The sequence below is a fragment of the Schistocerca serialis genome, chromosome 3, assembly GCF_023864345.2.
Source record: "Schistocerca serialis cubense isolate TAMUIC-IGC-003099 chromosome 3, iqSchSeri2.2, whole genome shotgun sequence".
NCBI classification, from domain to species: domain Eukaryota; kingdom Metazoa; phylum Arthropoda; class Insecta; order Orthoptera; family Acrididae; genus Schistocerca; species Schistocerca serialis.
The window spans coordinates 770,215,953-770,242,381 of NC_064640.1; the positions used below are offsets into that span (position 1 = coordinate 770,215,953).

The window sequence follows — 26,429 nt, forward strand, 5'->3', positions numbered from 1 at the left end:
ACATACTGACGAAACTAAAATGAGCTCTAACATGAAAATTAAGCGTTTCCGGACACATGTCCACATAACATCTTTTCGTTATTTGTGTGTGAGGAATGTTTCCTGAAAGTTTGGTCGTACCTTTTTGTAACACCCTGTATATCTGTGGAATAGGACTGAATATGTTCAAGCCTATAACATTAATCTGATGTGATGGATTGTTTCACTTACAGTGAAATATCTCAAGTTCCGTAACACCTGCCGGCCGCGGTGGCCGAGCGGTTCTAGGCGCTCAGTCCGGAACCGCACGACTGCTACAGTCGCAGGTTCGAATCCTGCCTCGAGCATGGATGTGTGTGATGTCCTTAGGTTAGTTAGGTTTAAGTAGTTATAAGTTCTAGGGGACTGATGACCACAGATGTTAAGTCCCATAGTGCTCAGAGCCATTCCGTAACACCTAAGTGACTTACTTCTGTTCCAGAGGGAGCCAATTTACGTCTCTCCATATTTTAGGACAGCTAAGGCTGGCGTGATGCATTTGATTCCCTCAAGTTGCGAAAACTGTTCCAGCCACTGTTAGTGTAGACAAGGAAATCAAAACTGCTGAATACAGATTGACAGCATATTACACTTGCGCCAGGCTTTTCAGTGTGGATGGCAGACGACAACTTGAAGCTGTTGAACTTTTTTACAATTTAGCTCATTTAAAAACTGCAAATAAATACTCACTTGGTAACTGACAATAGCTCAGCTGCATAAAAACGAGCTCATTGAAGTTGTTTCGTCTACCTACATAAAGAAATGGACAGGAAATGCCGGGGACATATAGTCTGTCGGTAAACTGAAAAGCGAGCAGCACTCTTCGTGGGAAAAGTCGCCTTTCGTAGAAGAACGCTACAACTGCCATACAGAATGACTAAGAATCAGCTTCCCTCTAGAATTTTAGAACAATGTGCAGAGATTTCCGTAGATTCTAGCCATACGAGTTTCTTACATTAGTACTATTAGTAATTCATATCTGTATTCCACGTAGTGTTAACATACTTTGTGAAAAACACCCGCAGGTACACTATGTGAGCAAAAGTATTCGGACACCCCCAAAAACATACGTTTTTTATATTAGGTGCATTTTGCTGCCACCTACTGCCAGGTACTCCATACCAGCGACCTCAGTAGTCATTAAGTATCATGACAGAGCAGAATGGGCGCTCCCGGAACTCACGGACTTCGAACGTGATCAGGTGATTGGGTGTCATTTGTGTTATACGTCTGTACGCGAGATTTTCACACTCCTAAACATCCCTAGGTCCACTGTTTACGATGTGATAGTGAAGTGGGAACGTGAAGGGACATGTACTGCACAAAAGCGTACAGACCGACTTACTCTGTTGACTGACAGAGACTGCTGACAGTTGAAGAGGGTCGAAATGTGTAATAGGCAGACATCTATCCAGATAATCACACAGGAATTCCAAACTGCATCAGGATCCCCTGGAAGTACTATGACAGTTACGCGGGAGGTGAGAAAACCTGGATTTCATGGTCGAGCGGCTGCTCATAAGCCACACATCTCGCCGGTAAATGCCAAACGACGCCTCGTTTGGTGTAAGGAGCGTAAACATTGGACGATTAAAGAGTGTAAAAACGTTGTGTGGAGTGACGAATCACGGTACACAATGTGGCGATCCGATGGCAGGGTGTGGGTATGGCGAATGCCCAGTGAACGTCGTCGGCCTTCGTGTGTAGCGCCAACAGCAAAATTCGGAGGTAGTGGTGGTGTGGTGTGGTCGTGTTTTTCATGGAGGGGGCATGCACCCCTTGCGGCACTATCATAGCACAGGCCTAAATTGATGTTTTAAGCACCTTCTTGCTTCCCACTGTTGAAGAGCAATTTGGGGATGGCGATTGCATCTTTCAACACGATCGAGCACCTGTTCATAATGAACGGCCTGTGGCGGAGTGGTTACACGACAATAACATGCCTGCAACGAACTGGCCTGTACAGAATCCTGACGTGAATCCTATAGAACACCTTTGGGACGATTTGGAACGCCGACTTCGTGCCAGGTTTCACCGACTGACAACGATACCTCTCCTCAGTGCACCACTCCGTGAAGAATGGGCTGCCATTCCCCAAGAAAACTTCCAGCATCTGACTGAAAGTGTGCCTGCAAGAGTGGAAGCTGTAATCAAGCCTAAGGGTGGGCCAACATCATACTGAATTCCGGCATTACCGATGGAGGGCGCCACACACTTTTAAGTAATTTTCAGTCAAGTGACCGGTTACTTTTGATCACATAGTATGTGAGACCACCGCCTATGTTCGACATCAACGTGCAACAGCCACACAGAGACGGCAGGTGGCAGCACTAGCAGTGGAGGGTACATAAACCGTGTTGGGTGGTGGTGGTTAGTTTTTAACGTCCCGTCGACAACGAGGTCATTAGAGACGGAGCGCAAGCTCGGATTAGGGAAGGATTGGGAAGCAAATCGGCCGTGCCCTTTCAAAGGAACCATCCCGGCATTTGCCTGAAACGATTTAGGGAAATCACGGAAAACCTAAATCAGGATGGCCGGAGACGGGATTGAACCGTCGTCCTCCCGAAGGCGAGTCCAGTGTGCTAACCACTGCGCCACCTCGCTCGGTCATAAACCGTGTTGGGGGGTACGCGGAAAAAAGTGCAGCCGTTGTCGTAATGTGGAAATTGAGCGATTTATCTGGCGTCCGAAAGAACATGATCATTGGCTATCGGCAAGGGTGGAAGGATTTCTGAAACGACTACGTTTGTGAATTGTTCACGTTTCGCATGTCAAAATGGCGCTTCCCAAAACTGGTGCGAAGACAACTGTGGTGCACCACAGGCCATAGATGGCAGGGTTGAATGACGACTGCGGAAATGTGTAAAGGCGAACAGACATGGAACCTTCGAGCAGTTGACCACTCTGACGAACGAAGGGGCTACCAACAGTGTCTCCTCAATGACTGTTCAGTGAATTTGCATGCCAGTAGCGTAACTGGACGTCCACTGAGAGGGCGGGGGGTGGCCTTTTCAGATGAATCACGTTTTATGCTCCATCGGACAGATGACCGTTGCCATGTACGGCGTGAGACGTCTGGAAGCTGACACCGTGCAACCAGGAGGAAGCGTTATGGTCCGGTATATGTTTTCTTGGCACCCCTTGGGTGGTCTCGTTCTTCTGGAACACACACTGGGTCAACATCAATACGCATCTTTTCTTGGGGACCATGCCCACCCCTACATAGAGTTGGTTTTTCCTCCGCACGGTGGTGTCTACCAACGGGACAATGCAACCTGTCACACAGCCCGCAGCGTAGGTGAATGGTTCTAAGAACACAAGCATGACTTTATCGTACTCTCCAGGCCACCAAACTCGCCGGATTTAAACCCAATCGAGAATCCGTGGGGCTGCCTCGATCGGCCTGCTCGTGCCATGGCTCCTCAAGCGAGGAACCTAGTGCATGGCTAGACATCCCTGTCGGTACCTTCCAGATCCTCATTGACTCTCTTTACTGTCTTCCTACACGTCTCGTGCTGCAAAACGTTGTTATTTAGTCTTTCGATAGTTATTCACATTGATGTAACTGGACAGTGTCCTAGTCAAATATGAGTGGGACCATTTTTGTAAGAAATTCAATGTAGTTTAATTTTGTAACGGGAAACATTTCCGCTAGATGCTTCTCCCCCTTTCCTCCCCCTCCGCAGGCTCATATCGCACCGCTCAGGAGATTTAGTATGATTCAGTATATTATTTATTACGCTCGCCCTACCACTGTACAAATATTCGCGTCTGCACGATTTTTTTTTCCTGTAATTCTTCCTTCGTTGGCTGGACTAGCGGATCTTTCGAGAAAATTGGACTGATACGTTAAACTGCAGTTTAATAGGAGTACCATAGTTTAAATTTATGTAGCGAGTTCAGTTAAGAAAATTAAGATAATAGTGAAATCGAAGTGGTGAGTCACTGGACTCGTATTCGTGTGAACGGTGGTTCAAATCCCTGTCCAGTAATTCAAATTTAGGTTTTTCGTTGACTCTCCTACGCAAAAAGGCCCTGTTATAAATAGAAATGCACCCCATACCACCATTCCTGGTTGTCGGACCGTACGGCGAGCGACAGTCATGTTGGTATTCCAGCGCTGTCCAGGGCGCCTCCAGACACATGCCAAGCCCAATAACTGCTTGCATAACGGCCAGAAGCCGACCAACGACTTTTTGACTTGCTCGATCTATGAAGATGTTTCTCTTGAATATATCATCCAATTCGTTTATCTGTCTGTACATGTACATCACATCTACCTATTTTCGTTCTATTCGGATAATTCCTTCGCAGAGCGCCATTTTGTTTGTCTTGGAGTGTATTTCAGGAATATTCGGGAATGGTGACCCAAAACCACTAGGTGATTAATAGTCGATCAGCGTATTACCTTTACTTTGAGTACATTGTTCCTGAAAAGCTGACGTATTTCCTTAAAATTTATTACATCCACAATAAATTCCAATCAGGCCTTCTAAAACGCATGATAGTGCAATTGCATTACTCAAAGAGAGTCCAGACATGAAACATGCCATGGACAGGCATGGAGCAAACATTTTAACACTGGTTGATTTCAGGACAGTTTCTGCTGAATTTATCAAAATCTTATATAGCTATTATAGGTATAACAACTCTGTCACAAGGCGGTGGTTAGTACTCAACTTTACGGTCGGCCACCTGAGGAATTGCCAAGATGACAATACAACGGGCCGCATGGCGGCGGAAGTCAACGTTCGATGTGGGGTACGTAGGAGACGCCGTATCGGATTCTGAAGTTGATATTTTTCGTATCGTAGCTTGCGTATTGTGGAGGTATGCCATTGCAATGCCACGGCACACTGAATTTTTATCGAAACACGTCGTTCTTGGTACTATTTGTTATACTCGTATTTAAACGTCACATAACGACATATTGGTGGTTAAAGCCTTCATGAGCTCGAAGTTGCAACACACAGGCAGTTTAATGGTAACAAGCATGGAGTTAAGAAATAAAGCAGCTAAGTGGCTGGCTGACGGCCTGCGATGACAAAATTTTTTTCCGCCTTGTCATTTATTTCCACATGCAAAGATTAGTCATAAATAAAAAATCTTAATATCTTGTATACTTTTCACATACAAAAATTAGTTGTAAATGGTAAACAAAGATTAAATGTTTATGCTTCACGTAGAGTGCACATACAGGATAACCTCGTCCTCACTGTCAACCCCTGGACACGAATTGTGAATCCACTTGAGGCACACGCTACATCTGATCCAACCTTCTTGTGAGTAGTCGAGAATGGTGAAAGCATTCAGTGGTTTCTTCTAATTAACCACTATCATTGGCCGGATTCGGCTGCTTCAGTTTTGACGTGTTAACCAGCATAGAATCCGAAAACATCGATCATGTGAAACCCAACTGGCACTTTTCTCACATGACATAATGAAAGCTATGGATCAAGGTAGTCAGGTAGATGGAGTATTTCTTGATTTCCGAAAATCATTTGACTCAGTACCCCATCTACGCTTATTGTCAGAAGCACAATCGTATGGGGTATTAGTGAAATTTATGACTGGACTGTGAGCTTTTTGGTAGGAAGGACGAGGCATGTTATCTTGGTTGGAGAGTCATTGTCAGATGTAGAAGTAATTTCGGGTCTGCCCCAGGGATGTGTGTTGGGAGCTTTGCTGTTCACGTTGATATTAATGACCTTGCGGACAATATTAATAGTAACCTCAGGCTTTTTGCGGGTGATGCAGTTATCCATAATGAAGTAGTATCTGAAAAAGCTGCACCGCCGGCCGCGGTGGTCTCGCGGTTCTAGGCGCGCAGTCCGGAACCGTGCGACTGCTGCGGTCGCAGGTTCGAATCCTGCCTCGGGCATGGATGTGTGTGATGTCCTTAGGTTAGTTAGGTTTAAGTAGTTCTAAGTTCTAGGGGACTGATGACCACAGCAGTTGAGTCCCATAGTGCTCAGAGCCATTTGAACCATTTTTTTAAAAGGTTGGCAACTCGCTTTAAAATCGTAAAATTGTGCACTTCGCAAAACGATAAAACGTTGTATCGGATGACTCTACTATCAGTGAGTCACTCTTGGAATCGGCCAACTCGTACAAAAACCTGGATATAACACTTCGTAGGCATATGAAATGGAATGATCACATAGGCTTAGTCGCGGGTAAAGCATGTGGGAGACTTCGGTTTATTGGTAGAATACGGAGGAAGTGCAGTTAGTTTACAAAGGAGATTGCTTACAAATTACTCGTGAGACCAGTTCTAAAATATGGCTCAAGTGTGTGGACCCGTACCAAATAGGACTAACAGGGGATATTGAACGTATACAGAGAAGGGCAGCACGAATGGTTAAAAGTTTGTTTGACCTGTGGGTAAGTGCCACAGAGATACTGAAGAAACTGAACTGGCAGTGTCTTGAAGATAGACGTAAACTTTCCGAGAAAATCTGCTAACAAAGTTTTAAGAATCGGCTTTAACTGATGACTCTGGTAGTATACTACAACACTCTACTTATCGTTCTCAATGAGATCGTGAGGATATGATCAGAATAATTACAGCACGCAGAGAGGAATTCAAACAATCTTTCATCGTGAGCTACATACGTGAATGGAATGGGAAGAAATCCTAATAACTGACACAACTGGACGTACCCTCTGACATGCAGTTCACAGTAATTTGCAGATTATAGATATGGATCTAGGTGTTTCTACATCTACATCTACATCCATACTCCGCAAGCCACCCGACGGTGTGTGGCGGAGGGTGCCTTGAATACCTCTATCGGTTCTGCCTTCTATTCCAGTCTCGTATTGTTCGCGGAAAGAAGGACTGTCGATATGCCTCTGTGTGGGCTCTAATCTCTCTGATTTTATTCTCTTGGTCTCTTCGCGAAATATACGTAGGAGGGAGCAATATACTGCTAAACTCCTCGGTGAAGGTATGTTCTCGAAACTTCAACAAAAGCCCGTACGCAGCTACTGAGCGTCTCTCCTGCAGTCTTCCACTGGAGTTTATCTATCATCTCCGTAACGCTTTCGCGATTACTAAATGATCCTGTAACGAAGCGCGCTGCTCTCCGTTGGATTTTCTCTATCTCTTCTATCAACCCTATCTGGTACGGATCCCACACTGCTGAGCAGTATTCAAGCAGTGGGCGAACAAGCGTACTGTAACCTACTTCCTTTGTTTTCGGATTGCATTTCCTTAGGATTCTTCCAATGAATCTCAGTCTGGCATCTGCTTTATTGACGATCAGCTTTATATGATCATTCCATTTTAAATCACTCCTAATGCGTACTCCCAGATAATTTATGGAATTAACTGCTTCCAGTTGCTGACCTGCTATATTGTAGCTAAATGATAAGGGATCTTTCTTTCTGTGTATTCGCAGCACATGACACTAGTCTACATTGAGATTCAATTGCCATTCCCTGCACCATGCGTCAATTCGCTGCAGATCCTCCTGCATTTCAGTACAATTTTCCATTGTTACAACCTCTCGATATACCACAGCATCATCCGCAAAAAGCCTCAGTGAACCTCCGATGTCATCCACAAGGTCATTTATGTATATTGTGGATAGCAACGGTCCTACGACACTCCCCTGCGGCACGCCTGAAATCACTCTTACTTCGGAAGACTTCTCTCCATTGAGAACGACATGCTGCGTTCTGTTATCTAGGAACTCTTCAATCCAATCACACAATTGGTCTGATAGTCCATATACTCTTACTTTGTTCATTAAACGACTGTGAGGAACTGTATCGAAGGCCTTGCGGAAGTCAAGAAACACGGCATCTACCTGGGAACTTGGTCGACTCTTCTTAGTTACTTTCGAGCCAATTGCAGATTTATGTTTTTCGTTTCGTTGAAAATTAAAGTGCACCTACTCACTGAGGTCCAGTGCTCGCTGGAATTACCACATGGCATCGAAACTTGGCAGTTACGCTAATGCGTTAACGTGCATTCGAATTACGCTGGGAAAAAATTAGTTTCAGTTTTGAACACATGTGCAAATCCTGCGCTGTACAGCATCTCGTCGACATATCCGGTGCTCATACTGAACAAATTGCGTAAGTGGCCGTTAATAATAAAATCACACTAGGGTTGGGTTGGGTTGTTTGGGGGGAAGAGACCAAACAGCGAGGTCATTGGTCTCATTGTATTAGGGAAGGACGGGGAAGAAAGTCGGCCGTGCCCTTTGAAAGGAACCATCCGGCATTTGCCTGATGCGATTTAGGGAAATCACGGAAAACCTAAATCAGGATGGCCGGACAATCATACTATGCATTTCTTACTTGTTTGACCTTTTCTGCCCACATACCGTTCCTACTTATGGACTCAATGCCATATGTCTTTCTTGCATTCACAGCGCAGATTTGCATCAGACGGCCACAATTGGAATTAATTTATTTGCAGCGTAAGTAGGTTCTACATAAACGCATTGAAATATCTGCCATGTATCGCTGCCACACGATACTTACAACCCACACTGGAACTCTCCGAGTAGTTGCACTTACATTATAATCACCCACTAGTTGGTGTGGCCTGCTACTCTGTGTAGGAAGTGTTCGTTTTTGTTATACGTACCGTGCAGGGCGGCTGCATCCACGGTTCTCCATCTACTTGCATGGGGAAGCGCTTGCGAGTGCGGATGATGACGGATGAGCACTGCGCCAGCCTGCGACCAGACGCTCGCAACCCCGTGCGCACCTGTCCCATGTGGAGGCAGTTCTCCAGCCCGATCACCTCAATCATCCGGTCGCCGATGTCTGCAACACACAGCGCGCACATTATGCAGAGATGCACTACGTCTGTCCTGGGGGTTGGGGATCGGAGAACGGAAAGATGCTACTATTTGTTGCTGTTGTTGTTGTGGCCTTCAGTCCGAAGATTGAATTGATGCAGCTCTACACGGTACTGTATTCTGTGCCAACCTTTTTATTTCCTTTTGAACCAGCCTACTGGGTTCATCTCTTAGTCTCCCTCTACACTTCTCCCTTCCCCACCTCCCCCCCCTCCCTGACCACTCCCCTCTGATATCCGATACTAAATTGGTGATCCCATGATATCTCAGAATGAGTCCTAAGAACCGGTCTCTTCTTTTAGTCAAGTTATGCCACGAATTTCTCTTCTCCCCTATTCTGTACAGTACCTTCTCATTGGTTACATGCTCTCCTCATCTAATCTTCAGTGTTCTTCTGTAACACCCCCTTTGAAAAAACCTTCTATTCTCTTCTTGTCGAACTATTTATCGCCCACGTCTCACTTTCATACAAAGATACATTCTAGACAAATACATTCAGAAAAGACTTCCTAACACTTAAATCGATATTCAATGTTAACAAATTTCTCTTCTTGACAAACACTTTTCTTGAAACTGTCAGTCTACATTTTATATACTCTCTGCTTTGACCCTCGTCAGTTATTCTACTGCCTAAACAACAAAACACATCTACTAGCCTTAGTGTCTCGTTTCCTAATCTAATTCCCTCTTCATCTCCTGATTTAATTCAACTAAAGTCTACTTTCCTTGTTTTGCTTTTGTTGACGTTCATCTCATATCTTCTTTTCAAGATACTGTCCATTCGTTCGACTGCACCTCCAAGTCCTTAGCCGTCTCTGATAGAATTACAATTTTACTGGCAAACCTCAATATTTTTCTTATTCTTCCCCCTGAACTTTAATTTCTTTCCCAAATTTTTCTTTGGTTTTCTTTACTGTTAGACCTATGTGCAAATTGAATAACATCCAAGATAGGCGACAACCCTGCCTCACCCCCTTCTCAATCATAGTTTCCATTTCGTGCCCAACGACTGTTATAAATGCCGTCTGGTTTCTGAACAAATTGTAAATAACCTTTCGATCCCTGTATTTTACCCCTGCTACCTGCCAGGTATCTCACTCTAAAGCCGTTCACCTGGAGGGCCTCCGGTCAGGATATACCGTTCTCAGAAACTAGAGGAGATAAGTCTATCGGCCATTAAAATCACATCGGTTTTCGTAGTGTTGAGATACCCCACATATTCCCCGCGCCAATAACAATATCAGGTACGTTAAAGACATTTCTAAAACGAATTTATCTGAAAAGACAGTACAAAATTATAAGCTTAGCAATACATTCCACACAGTGAAATGTTACTTAGATGCCACAGACTAGGGGTTTGGAAAAAAAGGTAACAGACGTAAATAACAATAACAAAATATATAGCATTTTACATCACAGTTTCACACTGAAAGGTTCATTTCTCTTTTATTGAAAATCTCCTGCAATGGATAACACCAGCATCTCAGTTTACTCAAAGAAACTTAGTGAAAAAGAAAATTAAAAAGTACCTGCTAATCAAAGAGTGTAAACAGTGAAGGATAACTTAGATAGCGTAGAATAGGGGTTTGGTAAAAATGTAATGTAAATAAATTATAACAAAAATAAAAATAACAATAATAGTAATAAGACATTTCTATCGTTTGACACTTCCCTTCGCACTATATTTTTTTATATTTCTTTTCTGAAAACTTTAAAGCGCTGCACTGAATAACACTAAAATTTTAGGTTACTAAAATGAAGTTATTTAAAATGGCAGTTAAACGTACCTGTTAAGCAATATATTCGACACGGTGAAGGATTACGTAGATAAGACAGACTAGAGGCTTGTTAAAAAATGAAACACAGGTAAATGGCATTAGAATAAAATATCTCTGTCGTTTCACACCTCTCTTTCTCGCTACAGTGCTTCTCTTCCCCTTGAAATATTATTCCAAAGCTCTGCAGTGGATGAGGCTAACATGTTAAATTTATCCGTATCTCACTATCTCACTCATCACGCTGACTCAGAGTTTCAGGCAAGAAAACAGAAAGTTGCGGTGTACAAAATGTGAACCAAACATTCTCATGTGTAAGTAGTTTGTGTAGTGTGTGCGGTGACAGGGACTGGGAAGTGAAAGACCAGTGAAGCACTATTTTTTTCGTTATTAAATAACATCTTTGTGAAACAGTATTGTACACTAGCGATAAACCGAATGAGATTGCGCTGTTTCAAACAGACTGGCTCTGTATTTGTGGGGATAGAGTGTCCACGCTCAATCCAGACATTCTAGTTTAGGTTTTTCGTTATTTCCATAAATTACTTCATGCAAATTCCTTGCTTGTTCCTATTGTAAGGCCACTGTCGTCTACATGTCCATCTTTGTCAAACGAGACCTCTAGTTCTGTATATGTCTCTAAATATGAGTTACGCTTTTTATTTGTTCATCAACAGTAATACCATGACACGACCATTATCCTTGTAAAAGTGACTGCTTCTATTGGCTGACGCTTTGTTTGCACAAAAACCCGAAATAATGAAAATGACACAAAAAGTCCTACGAATGGCATATGGAAATTGAAATTTAGGATTAGTGGATATTAGGGCACCACCATTGTACATTTCATGAAAAATTTGTTGTATTAACGGAATAGCGCTACAGAAACCCGTAGACTCTATTTAATCAAACAAACAGCACTGTACGCCAAAGAAGCACCAGATAATGTACGAGCTATCGACTGTCACCTGTAACACTTCTGAACCTTCTTTACAGAACACAGCTATTTCCATACCACCATAATCCGGAACGTAACAGTTATCAAATTGTATAGTGAAATTCTACTACCGATCCCGTGCAAAATTCAAAATTCACACAAAAACAGGAACTGAAAGAAAATCTCTCTTAACAAACAGAATATTTTAATCAGTTGGAATGGTCGCTCGATGTAGTACAGAGTGCTGTATAGAAATGTATGTGCTGCCTGTTCTTTCGGACATGTCTGACACCACACATATAATTATCGCGAGAACGGCCTTTGATCTCTTCAGTGTAAATTCACCAAGGTCGAACTCTTGAGGGACTCGGCGAAATGTCGCGAGTAATGAGGATACTGGGCAAGGGGCACTATATCAGTAGTGTGTGGATAGATTGAGACTTTGGGTCTGACGGGAGGCATGCTGGGGCAGTCAGTGCAGTAGCCATGACCACTGTGTCCAGATGGCGTATTGGTCGGTGAATCTGCCTAGTAAGCAGAAAACCTGGGTTCGAATTCCGGTCTGGTACGAATTTTAAACTTTCCCCATTGTTTTAAATGAATGCCCATTGGCACCTAATGGTTTTAATTCTTTTGTGCTATACAGAATGATAACCAAAAATAATAAATTCTTCGAAGTAGGGCTTAGTTTTTCACTCATGTGTCTGCTATGCAAGATTCAAGACACAATACAGCACAGATTGTTAAGTTGTGTAGTACCGATGGTATAGAAATGAACGAAGGAAAACCTGGCTGTTATAATGAGGAGACCGTCTAGCACTATAACCACGAAGACGTACTGGTTCCCTACAAGACACTGCACGTGAAAATGAAAAAGAACACGTACTACTGGTTACTCAACAACTGTACGTACTGCGTGATATCGAGGTGAAACGATACAAACTTGAAGGATTTTTGGTACTACATAACTTCGGAACATAGCTAACGGCTTTGCCGCAGTGGTAACACCGGTTTTCGTCAGATCACCGAAGTTAAGCGCTGTCGGGCTGGGCTAGCACTTGGATGGGTGACCACACGATCTGTCCAGCGCTGTTGGCAAGCGGGGTGCACTCAGCCCTTGTGAGGCAAATTGACGAGCTTCTTGACTGAGCAGTAGCGACTCCGGTCACGAAAACTGACAACGGCCGGGAGAGCGGTGTGCTGACCACACGCCCCTCCATTTCCGCATCCAGTGACGCCTATAGACTGAGGATGTCACGGCGGTCGGTCAGTGCCATTAGGGTCTTTCAAGGCCTGTTCGAAGGGAGTTTAGTTTTTGTTTTTAACAAAATACAGAACCATTAGGAAAAATTTCGCAAGATTCTTCAGAGGAATTATGCAATATTAAACTATCGAACTCAAGAACAAATTCACCACAAAAAGAAAAAGTACAGTTACAGCCGAAACGTGGCGACAGCAACAACTTACAGGTGCTACAAAGGAAAAGTGTTTATAGACTCCCTTCCTAAAGAATATAATGAAGGTGCGTATCAAGTAGAAGATGTACCGTCAATATATCGATACTGAACAGTGTCAATGTATTACAATGTTCAAAATTATTTAGAAAGTGATTTTATTTGCTGTTATTTTAATTTAACTGTGTGAAATTTTATATTAATGAAATGAAAATTGTAAATAAAACCGTGTATGCTGCTCGACTAGCAACCTTTGGGCTGTTGGGTTCGATACAAGACGTGTTCCATTTTAATTTTTCGATTTCTGTCAGCGTCGAAGGCTGCATTCGACAATAAATTCGGGAGCTAATTCGAAGTACACATGAACAATCGCTCAATTTCTAAATGCAAGGATGCAATTAAAACCCACTCACGTATTCACTGGATTATAAAGTTGACCTGCCTTTTCTGACACAGATATGGATCAAAATTAAAAGATGAAAAACCAATACTTCAGAAATCCAATGAAATAAATTTCCCCATAAATTTATTGAAGACTAAATGTTAGTTTGGTACCATATCTTCATGCGATTCACATGGTGCAAAAGCAATGTACGTTACCAATGTGACGACTAACACCAACAAATACATTTATATGCACTATAGCTTATTAACAACTGTATGTTTTTTCTTCGTCATCCACAGTATTTTCTAATGAGCAGAATGAAGGAGTTTATCGTCCAAATGCCGCGCTATTTCGGCAAGCTCACTTGTTGCCACCTTCAGGTGGTCCTAATGATGAACTGTTTTAAAATACTTTTACCAGTTTGTGCTCCTGAGACGAGAAGTCATTTTGTGACTTTAGTTCTTATTGTATATGTAAGTACTTAGGGTGCCACCATTACTCATTTCATGAAAAAAAGTTGTATTATCAGAATAACGCTACCCATTCATAATTTATTTCAGTTTTGTTTTTACAATACATTCTTAGTTCTAATTGTGGGCAAAAGTAATAGATCAATAAAATTAGTAAAATTAATAAATGAAAAAAGGAATATAACGGTATAAAACAATTGTGGAGTTTGAAAAAGGAGGTTGTTAACGTTAGTGAGCATGATGTTATTAGCAGCTGTGGGATTTTTAAGGTTTCAGTGATTATATTAATTGCTATAAGTTTCGTTTGCATTTTTTGTTTATTGTAGTCTTACTGACTAGCATTTATAGTTACTACATAGGTGTATCATATTTCCATACAAATACATCGAAATAAAAACTCAATTCCATAAGTTTTTTTGTTAATGTGCTACATGTTTACTAACGCTATAAGCTACATGCTATGGGTCACATGTGTGTAGTGTTATGTTGAGAGTGCTGGTTGTGACATGGTGGAACTTCGCTGTAGTGGGGTGGTTTTGGGCATACTAGGATGGGCTGTATCGTAGCCAGATCTCCACCGCCCCTCCTCTTCTCTCTCGCACGCACCTCTCTCCCTCTCCCACACCCCTAAGCCGCTTATGGAAAATGGTGGCACATCAAAAAATCGGAGATTAGTCATTGTTCTGTTGGTTGGGATACTACAAAGTCTGCATGGTAGCAAGATTTTTTCCAAGACACATTAGGACTGCACCCTATGTTCAGGTTGATTTATTACCTTGCTGTCACCCAGTCTATCTATGGCTCTGAGCACTATGGGACTTAACTACTGAGGTCATCAGTCCCCTGGAACTTAGAACTACTTAAACCTAACTAACCTAAGGACATCACACACATCCATGCCCGAGGCAGGATTCGAACCGGCGACCGTAGCGGTCACGCGGTTCCAAACTGACGCGCTTAGAACCGCACGGTCACACCGGCCGGCGGTCACCCAGACCCCAGCCCTCTGGCTGACAGCAGAATTAACTGTAGCCCGAGAGGAGTTCTTGTGTGTTAAACGACCCGCACTTGCTGTAAGCGTGTCTGAGTCAATTGATAGCCAAGATCCTATCCAACCTGAGTATTTTAGGCATCCCTACCACTTTCCCCAAGGTCGAATTATCACAGGCCAATCCAAGATGGTGGCCCCTATGACATCACAATCCAAAATGGCAGATCCAAGACAGTGCAACAGGCTAAATTGTCTTTCACAGTTTATGGCACAGAGAAAGGATTCGCCCATCTACATGCCAGTTCTCACAGTGACAAAGGATATCTTCCCGCTCCTCCACACCCCTGAACGAATCCCCATCCCCTTACGGTCTGAGACCACTGGGGTGAAGGTCCCTTCCACATCAGTAACGGCTAGCTTACATGATTAAAAAAAGTGTAGCGTAACTGGGCTACACCACCTGACAGTGGAGCCAGAAGTTTCAGGGACCAAGCGACGGCTTAAATTTCGTTTATCTCTAATTTCGACGCACTTAATATTTAAATAATTGTGAAAAATGTAGAGAGTGCTGTAACACACTTGGTCTATATTAGAGGAAGATGTAGACGTTTATAATTACACTGTGTAAGTCCGTAATTGCTTATTTTTAAACAAATTACAGTGCATTGAAAGCAATCACACTTTTGATTTGTAACAATTACACTGTGGAGTTGTTGGACTGATTTATTAAACAAATTATACTGATAGACCTTATGTTTTAAGGCATTGGGCTGTTATGTTTATCCGTTACACTGCCCCCCCCCCCCCCCCCATACATGTGTGTAGCAGTGTGTCAGTGTCATATCTATTTAAACGAACACTCTACAAGTGGAGTCTCGGTCGCGCAAGACATTGCTACCCCTGCACGGGGCAGCGCACGCTCAGAGGTCAACCGGCCACCGCAGTTCACTGGGCTCAAGTTCAGCTACAGGTCTGGATTGCGAGTGAAAGAATCCCGATGACACTCGCACGAGGTCTGTCTGCCCCCTCCCCCCCCCCCCTCTCCCTTCCCCACGTAGCCTTGGCGGCAAGCTGCGATTTCCATCCCAACCCACACCCTCGTGCCAGGGGTGCGTTTTTTACTTTCACACTCGAATTACCCCTGCAGCACACAGACACAGAATATTACATACGTTTATCGTTCGATAAATGCATGTAAAAATCCAATTTTCCCGTTCGTCATTAAAACTGGGGCTCAGTTCATGTTCTATGTATTTTTAGATCATGCACTGGTATGTGCAGGATGCGGTAAACATGCTGGAAAGTTTCGACAGCATACTAATGTCTGTGAACCATTGTATTACCGGCCTGAGGCAACGTCTGTCTCAGACACTGTATGCAGGGACTGACCACCGACAGTTTGGCTGCGTTGTTCCAGAAGTCGCCTTCGCTTGTTACAATGTTCTTTCACATAAAGAATATGGGTACTATGTTTAATAGCACAGTTGCACATTCATGTTTAATTTTCGTAACGAATTTAGACGTACCTAATACGTGGAACGTATTAAACAACTGGACACAGATTTCATCTATTTCGCTAAAAGTAACAGTCATTTGTGCATTGTATAATAACTTTCCAGTTTGTTTGTTATGTTAGTAATAATTATACGTTATGTTTTAAAGAACTTATATGATGCAGTAAATCTGTTAAAGAGACTACGTACACCACACTTTTCAGTCGCCTTCTGGACTGCTGCTGTGTTGTATGGCGATCTTATCACACAGGATTGATGGTTCCTTAGAGAAGGACACGCGCAATTTGCTTCCTCATGCTTACCCGATCGGCACTGCTGCTCCCTCTGTGTAAAAACATTTTGGAATATTTTGGAATGAGCATTGTAACAGAATATAACGGGACAAAATCGGCTGATGTAACCGTAGTTACGAGTCGATACTATTTAGAACAGATAACAGTGGAAGCTCCGTAAGGCTTTTTTCAGGCGATGGTACGGTCTATGCCTATATGAAGATTGCAACGCTAAAATACTATCGAAATGCAGGACAACCACCACCGTTTAAACAAATAGAGCGACAGCGAAAGAATTGTACTGACGCTAGCACGGACGTAATCCACACTTCTTCCCATTCTGTTCCTAATACAATATAATAAACACACAGAATTTTGAGTTAAAGGGACGTTCTGCGGTTGTTACCGTCTACAACAGACAGCACTGGAAGTTCCATGACGCTTCTACCAGACGATGCTATCGTTGATACGAAGCTTGCAAGATAAATATGTTTAGCCTAGCATGGGGAATGCTATAATGTGTGGATTACTTTGACATCGGTTTAAGATGAACTTAGACGAGGTTTTCTCAGATTTTTTAGACGTGGGAATATATTGTTCACTTTGGTACAAAGATCAAACTATTCCCATCGACAAGTGCACTTTAAGCTGTAAATTAAATCATCGGTAGCGCTATTTGTGTTTTGTAATGTAATACACAAAATCTTTACGTGCTTTGATTATCTGTACTGCCAGTATGCGAATCATGTGAATTTTTTTACTGCTATAGAACAATTAAGTTGCGACAGTAGCACAACGTGTACTTAGTACTATAGATATTATGTGTTTCGATAAGTAAATTTGAAAACTTAATAAACCACTGAATAATGTAGATAGGGAGGTAAAAATTGACACACATGCTTGGAATGACATGGGGTTTTATTAGAACAAAAAAAAAAAAAACAGAGTTCACAAAATGTCCGACAGATGGCGCTGGACAGCAGAACTGCTACCGTGACGGGTGAGAGGTACGCCGATATGTTACAGAATCGCATCATCCCCAGCCTGGCTGATAAACACCTGCTGGAACGTACGATGTTTATGCAGGATGGCGCTCCACCCCATATTGCAGGACGTGTGAAAGATCTCTTGCGCGCATCGTTTAGTGATGATCGTGTGCTCAGCCGCCACTTTCGTCATGCTTGGCCTCCCAGGTCCCCAGACCTCAGTCCGTGCGATTATTGGCTTTGGGGTTACCTTGAGTCGCAAGTATATCGTGATCTACCGACATCTCTAGGGATGCTGAAAGACAACATCCGACGCCAATGCCTCACCATAACTCCGGACATGCTTTACAGTGCTGTTCACAACATTATTCCTCGACTACAGCTGTTGTTGAGGAATGATGGTGGACATATTGAGCATTTCCTATAAAGAAGAGCCGGCCGCGGTGGTCTAGTGGTTCTCGGCGCTCAGTCCGGAGCCGCACGACTGCTACGGTCGCAGGTTCAAATCCTGCCTCGGGCATGGATGTGTGTGATGTCCTTAGGTTAGTTAGGTTTAAGTAGTTCTAAGTTCTAGGGGACTGATGACCACAGATGTTAAGTCCCATAGTGCTCAGAGCCATTTTTTTTGTAAAGAACATTATCTTTGCTTTGTCTTACTTTGTTATGCCAATTATTGCTATTCTGATCAGATGAAGCGCCAGCTGCTGGACATTTTTGAACTTCTGTAATTTTTTTTTTGTTCTAATAAAACCCCATGTCATTCCAAGCATGTGTGTGAATTTGTACCCCTCTATCTACATTATTCCTAGATTTATTCAGTTTTCAAATTTATACTGACTTTTTGATCACCCGGTACATTTTGTAATGAGCACAGGATCGTATTGTGTCATTCATGATCAGAGATTTATCCTGCGTTTTTAGACAAAAAACATGACTTGGGAAGCAGTTGAGGAATCTGATGGCGAAGCTGATTAACACGGTGTGAAGATCAAGATACAGGTCAATATCACCTTATACCATTGTCACTGTGAGCTAGCGCTGTGTCTCTAATGATATCGATGTAAGCGGTATGTTAAACTCCACTCGTCCTCCTTATAAGCAGAAAGTGCTCAAGTATTTCGGCTTGCTTTGCATTTTTACGCGATTCCACATATAAACTGTAATGAACAAGTAGCTTATCTACCCAAATTGCTTACAAGTATGCCACAGAAACGACGTAGTTCACATGTTCTTTAGTCAGAGAACACGCACGTGGCTCCACTTTATAAATTCATTAAGATGACCACCGAATCAAAGTGTTAAAGCTTCCACAAAAGGCTGGTAGGTGCAGAATGTTATGCTTTTATAGTCTCGGTGGACGCAACACAGCAACTGTTCTGTAGCTTTCGCCAAATGGAAAGGATGTGGATAAAAATGGTTGATGGAAACCTCTTATGTCTCCGGAATTTTACGACCATTATAGATGTGAGAGCAAATGTCATATACATTTGCAGAATGGAATCTTGAGTCGATAATCTTTGTATAAGGATGAAAAAATCTTATGGTGTGGTCTGAAACACTCAAATTTCAGTTTCTTTTTCTGTGTGCAGCGTGCATAATGCGTTTTAGACGTTCTAAACCAATCCTACTTGAAACATTTTAAGTTTTTAGCAGAGGAATATTTAACTAATAAAAACAGTGGGCTATGCTGGATAGTGGATATCCCATATCTCAATACGCACAGACGATTTAGCACATAGGAGCAGCAGGATTATAATATGGTTCACATGCGTTTTTGTTGTGTAAAGTATCATCGTTGGACAATCGTAAGGAATTGCAACAAATAAAAGACAGAATATACACTCAAAGACAAAAAACACGCATCACGAAGGAAGCATCCGAACAAGAAGCAACTCGGTAGAGGAGGAAGGAATGAAGGAAGATTGCGTTTATCGTCCCGTCCATTTCGAGGTTATTAGAGACGGAGCATAAGCTGGGGTGGTGTCAAGGATGGGAAAGGAAATCGACCGTGATCTCCCACAGGAACCATCACCGCATCTGCCTGGAGCGATTTAAGGAAATCTGGGGGAATCTAAATCGGTATGACCGGAAGCGGATTTGAACCTGCGTCCTCCAGAACGCGAGTCCAGTGTGCTAACCCAGTAGAGGAGGAGGTGGGGATAAGTGTTTAACATCCCATGACAACGAGGCCACTAGATACGGAGCACGATCTCGGATTAGGGAAGGATGAAGAACGAAAGCGGCCGTGCCCTTTCGAAGGATTGAACCGTCGTCCTCCAGAATGTGAGTTCAGTCTGCTAACCACAGCACTATCCCTCTCGGTGTAAATCGAGAGATGTGATGTACATGCACAGACAAACATACAATTACAATTTCAGAAAAAAACTGGATGATTTACTCAAGAGAGAGAGCTTCTCAAGTTGATCAAGTCAATAATACGCTGGTCCATCTTTGGCCCTCATGCGAACAGTTATTGGCTTGACAATGGTTGATAGAGTTCTTGAATGTTCCCCTGATGGCGCGTTAGATCGTCAAAATCCCAAAATGGTTGGAGGACCCTGTCCATAGTGCTCCATAGGTCCTAAATTGGGCCAGATCCAGCGACCTTGCTGGCCAAGAACGAAGGTCTGCAGTAGAAACACCCGCCGTGTGCTGGCGGGCATTATCATTTTGAAATGTAAGCCCAGTATGGCTTGCCATGAAGGGCAACAAAACAGGGCGTAGAATGTCGTCAGCGTACGGACGCGCCGCGAGTGACAACCAAAGAGGTCCTGCTATGAAAAGAAATGGTAGCCCAGACCATTATTCCTGGTTGTCTGGACGTATTCCAGGAGACAATCAAATTGATATCCCACTACTGTGTGTGGCGTCTCCAGACACGCCTTCGTAGGACATCGGAACTAAGTTCGAAGCCGGTCTCATTACTGAAGACACTTCTACTCCAATGAAGAAGGGTCCAGGCTGAAAACTGTATGACTCCATTAGCTGCATGTGACGGATAGTGGCCAGCACCGACATTAGTTGAGTCAACGAACGAAAATTAGGGGAAAAACGTGTACCTGCATATTTTAGTACCGCAGAAGAAGGAAATGTGTTTGAATAACGTACTGAAAAACTCCACATATGGGGTGTGAGCGTAGGGGTGCTGTGGGAGGGGAAGTGTTTAAATGTTTTCGTATGTTTTTCTTGAATAGCTCGGAAACAGCTGCGTCTAACAAAAATTTTTCCCAGTACAAAATTAAACTGAATTAAATTTCCTACAAAGAAAGGTCCTATTAATTTTATTTAGGACTAATAGTTTCTGGTTTGCACCGGCCGAAAAAATTGTAGATTATTAAAAATGGTATTTTAATTGTATAAAATTAATGTTTATTGTTAAATAAAGTGGGTTAAGAACAAAAATTAAATGTGTGTAGCACTTCTGAGTACAGCAGAGCAGTATTAAGGGACAAATTTTCTTCTGGAGGTGTGACAGTGTGGAGAGACAGGGTTGCAGGGTCAAAACGCGGGGGAAGGCAGGTCGCCAGATCGTGGTCATGCACTTCTCTCCTTCATAGGTTTACAGACTGAAGAGCGAGCAGGTGATTCCCCACTCTGCCTACCTCACTATGTCACAAGAAGCAACTACAGGGCTTTTACAAAGTTATACCGACCACACAGTTATACCGACATACACACAGCACGCCTTATGAATTATTTGCAGTGCAGTGCGCAGACATGCTCGGAGGGGGCTACTTTCCACAAAGTACGTTAACACTACGTGGAATACAGGTATGGGTTACTAACAATACTAACGCAAGCAGTGTATATGGGCAGAACATGCATGAATCTCTGCACACTGTTCCACACTGCTACAGGGGAAATTGTTCGCCGGGCTGTGGCCATGAAATTGCTTCCTTCATAGGTCTACAGACTGAAGAGCGTGCAGGTGATTCGCCATAATGTTTACACCACTACGTCACAAGAAACAACTACAGGATTTTTCACAGAACTATACCATTCCTCCACAGCGCACCTTATGTATCACCAGCAGCGCAGTACACAGAATGTTTGGAGGTAGGCTAAAAATGGTTCAAATGGCTCTGAGCACTATGCGACTTAACATCTGTGGTCATCAGTCCCCTAGAACTTAGAACTACTTAAACCTAACTAACCTAAGGACATCACACACATCCATTCCCGAGGCAGGATTCGAACCTGCGACCGTAGCAGTCGCGCGGCTCCGGACTTTGGAGGTAGGGAGGAGAGGGGTGTTTCTTTCCCACAAGGTGTGTTGACACTACACGCAATAAAAAATGTGAGCTGCTAATAATACTAATGCAAGAAAAGCGTATGGCTGAAAATTACATAAATTTCTGCACACTGTTCTACACTGCTAGAGAGGAAATTGATTCTTAGTCATCTTGTACCGCAGCTGTAGCGTTCTTCCAGGAAAGGAAACTTCCACACCATCAGCTGCTCGTTTTTCAGTCAACAGACAGACTATATGTCTGCAGCATTACCTATCCAGTTCTGTCATGTGAGTAGACAAAGTAACATCACTCAGTTCGTGGTCATATAGTAAAATTATTTTCAATTTATTAAGTGAATACTTATTCGCAGTTACTAAGCGAGCTTTTATGTAAAGCACGTCCTCATAAGAAATGGCTGCGAAGTGAGTGTATAATTTGTAAGTATAATGTTGTCAGTGATATTTATAGCCTTGTTGGGAAAGCGGTTAGACTGGTAAATGTTGCACCCTGCTGCTGTCTACCGTTGACAGCGTATTGTTCAGCTGTCTAATTGTGCTGTAGTCACACGGTGGTGATTAATTATGACCACAAAGTTACTGCACTTCTCTCACCATTAATTTTGCTACTGGTATAAAGCATAAATGTCTTCCATTCAGGCATTGCTGGCAATTGTAAAGTAAGATGCAGTGAGTGGAGCCATTTACCACAGATCTACAGTATATCTTGCAATGTGGTACGAATATGTGTGATGGAATGGGACTGATCATATTCAAGTCTAGAAAACTAATCTCCTGTAATACACTGTCTGACTTACGTTAAGAGATCTGTAGTTCCATAACACATAGGGACCTAGTCCTGTTGCAGAGGAAGATAATTTAAGCGTTGAGCCTCCTCACATGCTGGGATCACTGAGGCTGGGGTCATGCATTTGATATCCCGCATGACCGTCACAGTGGAGGCAATTAAAAACGACTCTGTCGAATGTCTTGACACCATTTTAGAATTAGTACAGGCTATTCAGTGTGGTAGACAGTTAATAGCTCCATCTGTTGCACTTGTTTTAAGTAATAGCTGCAGATAAGGACTCATTTAATGATCTAAAAATAACTCCACTATATAAACTCATGAGATTAGTGAAGTTAATTTTTAATTTTCAGAGAAGAGAACTGGGGATGAGATACTGGGAAACTGGGGAAGTATAGCCTGTTTGTAAACTGAAAGCCCAGCAGCCCTCGCGTTGGGAAAAATTGCCCTTCATGGAAGAACGCTACAGTTGACATTGAGGATGATTGAGAATCAGTTTGACTTTTATCAGTGTAGAACAGAGAGCAGAGGTTTATGTAATTTCCATCCCTACGCTTTTTATGCGTTAGTATTATCAGCAGCTCATATCTGTATTCCATGTAGTGTCAACACACTTTATGGAAAACAAAACACCTTTCTCTCCACCCCCCCCCCCCCCCCCCACAGCACTGACAGTGATACATAAGGTGCGCTGTGGAGGGATGGTATACTCCTGCAGCAGCTTCTTGTGACGTAGTGGTGTAGGTATGGTGGGGAATCACCTGCTCGCTCATCAGATTGCAGACCTTTGAGGGGGGGACTTTCATGGGTGCAACCCGGCGATTTACCTTTCCTTGTGTTTCTACCCTCTACCCCCACATTTCTACACTCTTACACCCCAAGAACACAATTGGTCTCTTAATGCGACTCTGATGCACTTAGACGTTGTACACGTGTTTAATATTTGTTCCTAGCCCACATTATTTAGCAGTAAAAATATCTTATACCATTAAAACACTATTCTAAATAGTTTGCAATTTATTATATCCGCCGCAACTTGGAAACTGTTAGTCTTAGATAAAAAAAATGAATGGGACTTTTTTTTTTTAAGAAATTTAATGTTGTTGAATTTTGCACATTTTAGTCAGAAGTAGAGGTTTTCCAGTTAGATAAGAAAAACATAAGAATCTGGCCTTTAAATTTCAATGTACTTATGCCTACTACATTATTGTTTTGTGACAACATTCTGACGGTTTAAATCTGTGATTAAGTGGTGTGCCAAGAGCAATTAGCAAATGGCTGGCCTATAATGTTAAAGAAGGAAACGTGTGTTGCATTTAACGATTATCTACATGGTAAGTTCTCCAGGTTCGTCTCTGCGAGTCCTGGCGGCAATACTAAAATACAATTTCTACCACACGGGAGTGACATTATGACAGCTAGCGGTATACTGGAAAAATCGGCGAGAAAAGACTGATAACCATTTTGAGGAAATACACTATGTGATCAAAAGTATCCGGACACTCCCAAAAACAATCGTTTTTCATATTAGGTGCATTGTGCTGCCACATACTGCCAGATACTCCATATCAGCGACCTCAGTAGTCATTAGACATCGTGAATCAGCAGAATGGAGCGTTCCACGGAACTCAGGGACTTCGAACGTGGTCAGATGATTGGATGTCACTAGTGTCATACGTCTGTATGCGAGATTTCCACACTCCTAAACATCCCTAGGTCCACTGTTTCTGATGTGATAGTGTAGTGGAAACGTGAAGGGACACGTACAGCACAAGAGCGTACAGGCCGACCTCGTCTGTTGACTGACAGACCGCCGACAATTGAAGAGTGTCGTAATGTGTAATAGGTAGACATCTATCCAGACCATCGCACAGGAATTCCAAACTGCATCAGGATCGCCTGCAAATACTATGACAGTTAGGCGGGAGGTGAGAAAACTTGGATTTAATGGTCCAGCGGCTGCTCATAAGCCACTTCACGCCGGTAAATACCAAACGACGCCTCGCTTGGTGTAAGGAGCGTAAACATTGGACGATTGAAGAGTGGAAAAATATTTTGTGTACTGACGAACCACGGTACACAACGTGACGATCCGACAGCAAGGTTTGGGTATGGCGAATGCCCAGTGAACGTCATCTGCCAACGTGTGAAGTGCCAAAAGTAAAATTCGGAGGTGGTGGTGTTACGGTGTGGTCGTGTTCCTGATGGAGAGAGCTTGCACCGCTTCATCTTTTGCCACGCACTATCACAGCACAGCCTAAATTGATGTTTTAAGCGCCTTCTTGCTTCCCACTATTAAAGAACAATTCGGGGATGGCGATTGCATCTTTCAACACGGTCGAATACTTGTTAATAACACACGGCCTGTGGCGGAGTGGTTACGTGACAATAACATCCCTATAATGGACTGGCCTGCACAGTGTCCTGACCTGAATCCTATAGAACACCTTTGGGATGTTTTGGAACACCGGCTTCGTGCCAGGTCTCACCTACTGACATCAATACCTCTCCTCAGTGCACCACTCTGTGAAGAATGGGCTGTTATTCCCCTAGAAACCTTCCAGCACCTGATTGAACGTGTGCCTGCAAAAGTGGAAGCTGTAATCAAGGCTAAGAGTGGGCCAACATCATATTGAATTCCAGCATTACCGATGGAGGGCGCCACGCACTTGTAAGTAATTTTCAGCCAAGTGTCCGGATACTTTTGTTCACATAGTGCATAAACGTCCGGTGGCTGTAACATTTAAAGTGGGAATGGCGGACACGAAAATGGAATACTAATGGAAGAATCGCTGGTGATATTGCAGCAGTTTCAAGTAGATGACTACTATCTTACAGACCAGGGTCTAAAACAAGATTGTTCTGGTATTTTTTAACAAAACGGAGATGTGATAACCCCTAACATCAAATCGCGACTTATATACAAGCAGACAGCCAGGTAAACACCAGTGTGATTGTAAAAAAAGATAAGACAGTTGAGATAGACTAAGACGGATTAGCTCCAGTTGTAAAGTAAAGACGTGTATTATACATTTATATGTCAAATTACGAGCCTAGGAGTGAACAAAGTTCTCAGTAACCACCACATCGATTTTATCTAGTGCTCTGATATGTGCCTGCAAGAAACTTTTTCATTTCTTGGCTAAAGAATATAGTATTACTGGACTTGAGGCTATGATATACGACTATGGAATACACTCCTGGAAATGGAAAAAAGAACACATTGACACCGGTGTGTCAGACCCACCATACTTGCTCCGGACGCTGCGAGAGGGCTGTACAAGCAATGATCACACGCACGGCACAGCGGACACACCAGGAACCGCGGTGTTGGCCGTCGAATGGCGCTAGCTGCGCAGCATTTGTGCACCGCCGCCGTCAGTGTCAGCCAGTTTGCCGTGGCATACGGAGCTCCATCGCAGTCTTTAGCACTGGTAACATGCCGCGACAGCGTGGACGTGAACCGTATGTGCAGTTGACGGACTTTGAGCGAGGGCGTATAGTGGGCATGCGGGAGGCCGGGTGGACGTACCGCCGAATTGCTCAACACGTGGGGCGTGAGGTCTCCACAGTACATCGATGTTGTCGCCAGTGGTCGGCGGAAGGTGCACGTGCCCGTCGACCTGGGACCGGATCGCAGCGACGCACGGATGCACGCCAAGACCGTAGGATCCTACGCAATGCCGTAGGGGACCGCACCGCCACTTCCCAGCAAATTAGGGACACTGTTGCTCCTGGGGTATCGGCGAGGACCATTCGCAATCGTCTCCAT

At 43.3% G+C, this 26,429-nt stretch overlaps 1 protein-coding gene and 1 pseudogene across 2 annotated transcripts in view; one reads left to right on the plus strand and one right to left on the minus strand.

Annotated features, from left to right (window-relative positions):
- LOC126470613 (diacylglycerol kinase 1-like) overlaps positions 1 to 26,429 on the minus strand; it is a 366,452-nt gene that overhangs the window by 30,076 nt on the left and 309,947 nt on the right. For both annotated transcript variants that reach the window (XM_050098567.1, XM_050098566.1), the window contains one exon: positions 8,621 to 8,802. In XM_050098567.1, coding sequence (XP_049954524.1) covers positions 8,621 to 8,802 — 182 coding nt within the window. The remainder of the gene's footprint in view (positions 1 to 8,620; positions 8,803 to 26,429) is intronic.
- LOC126472112 (5S ribosomal RNA) lies at positions 12,530 to 12,647 on the plus strand (annotated as a pseudogene).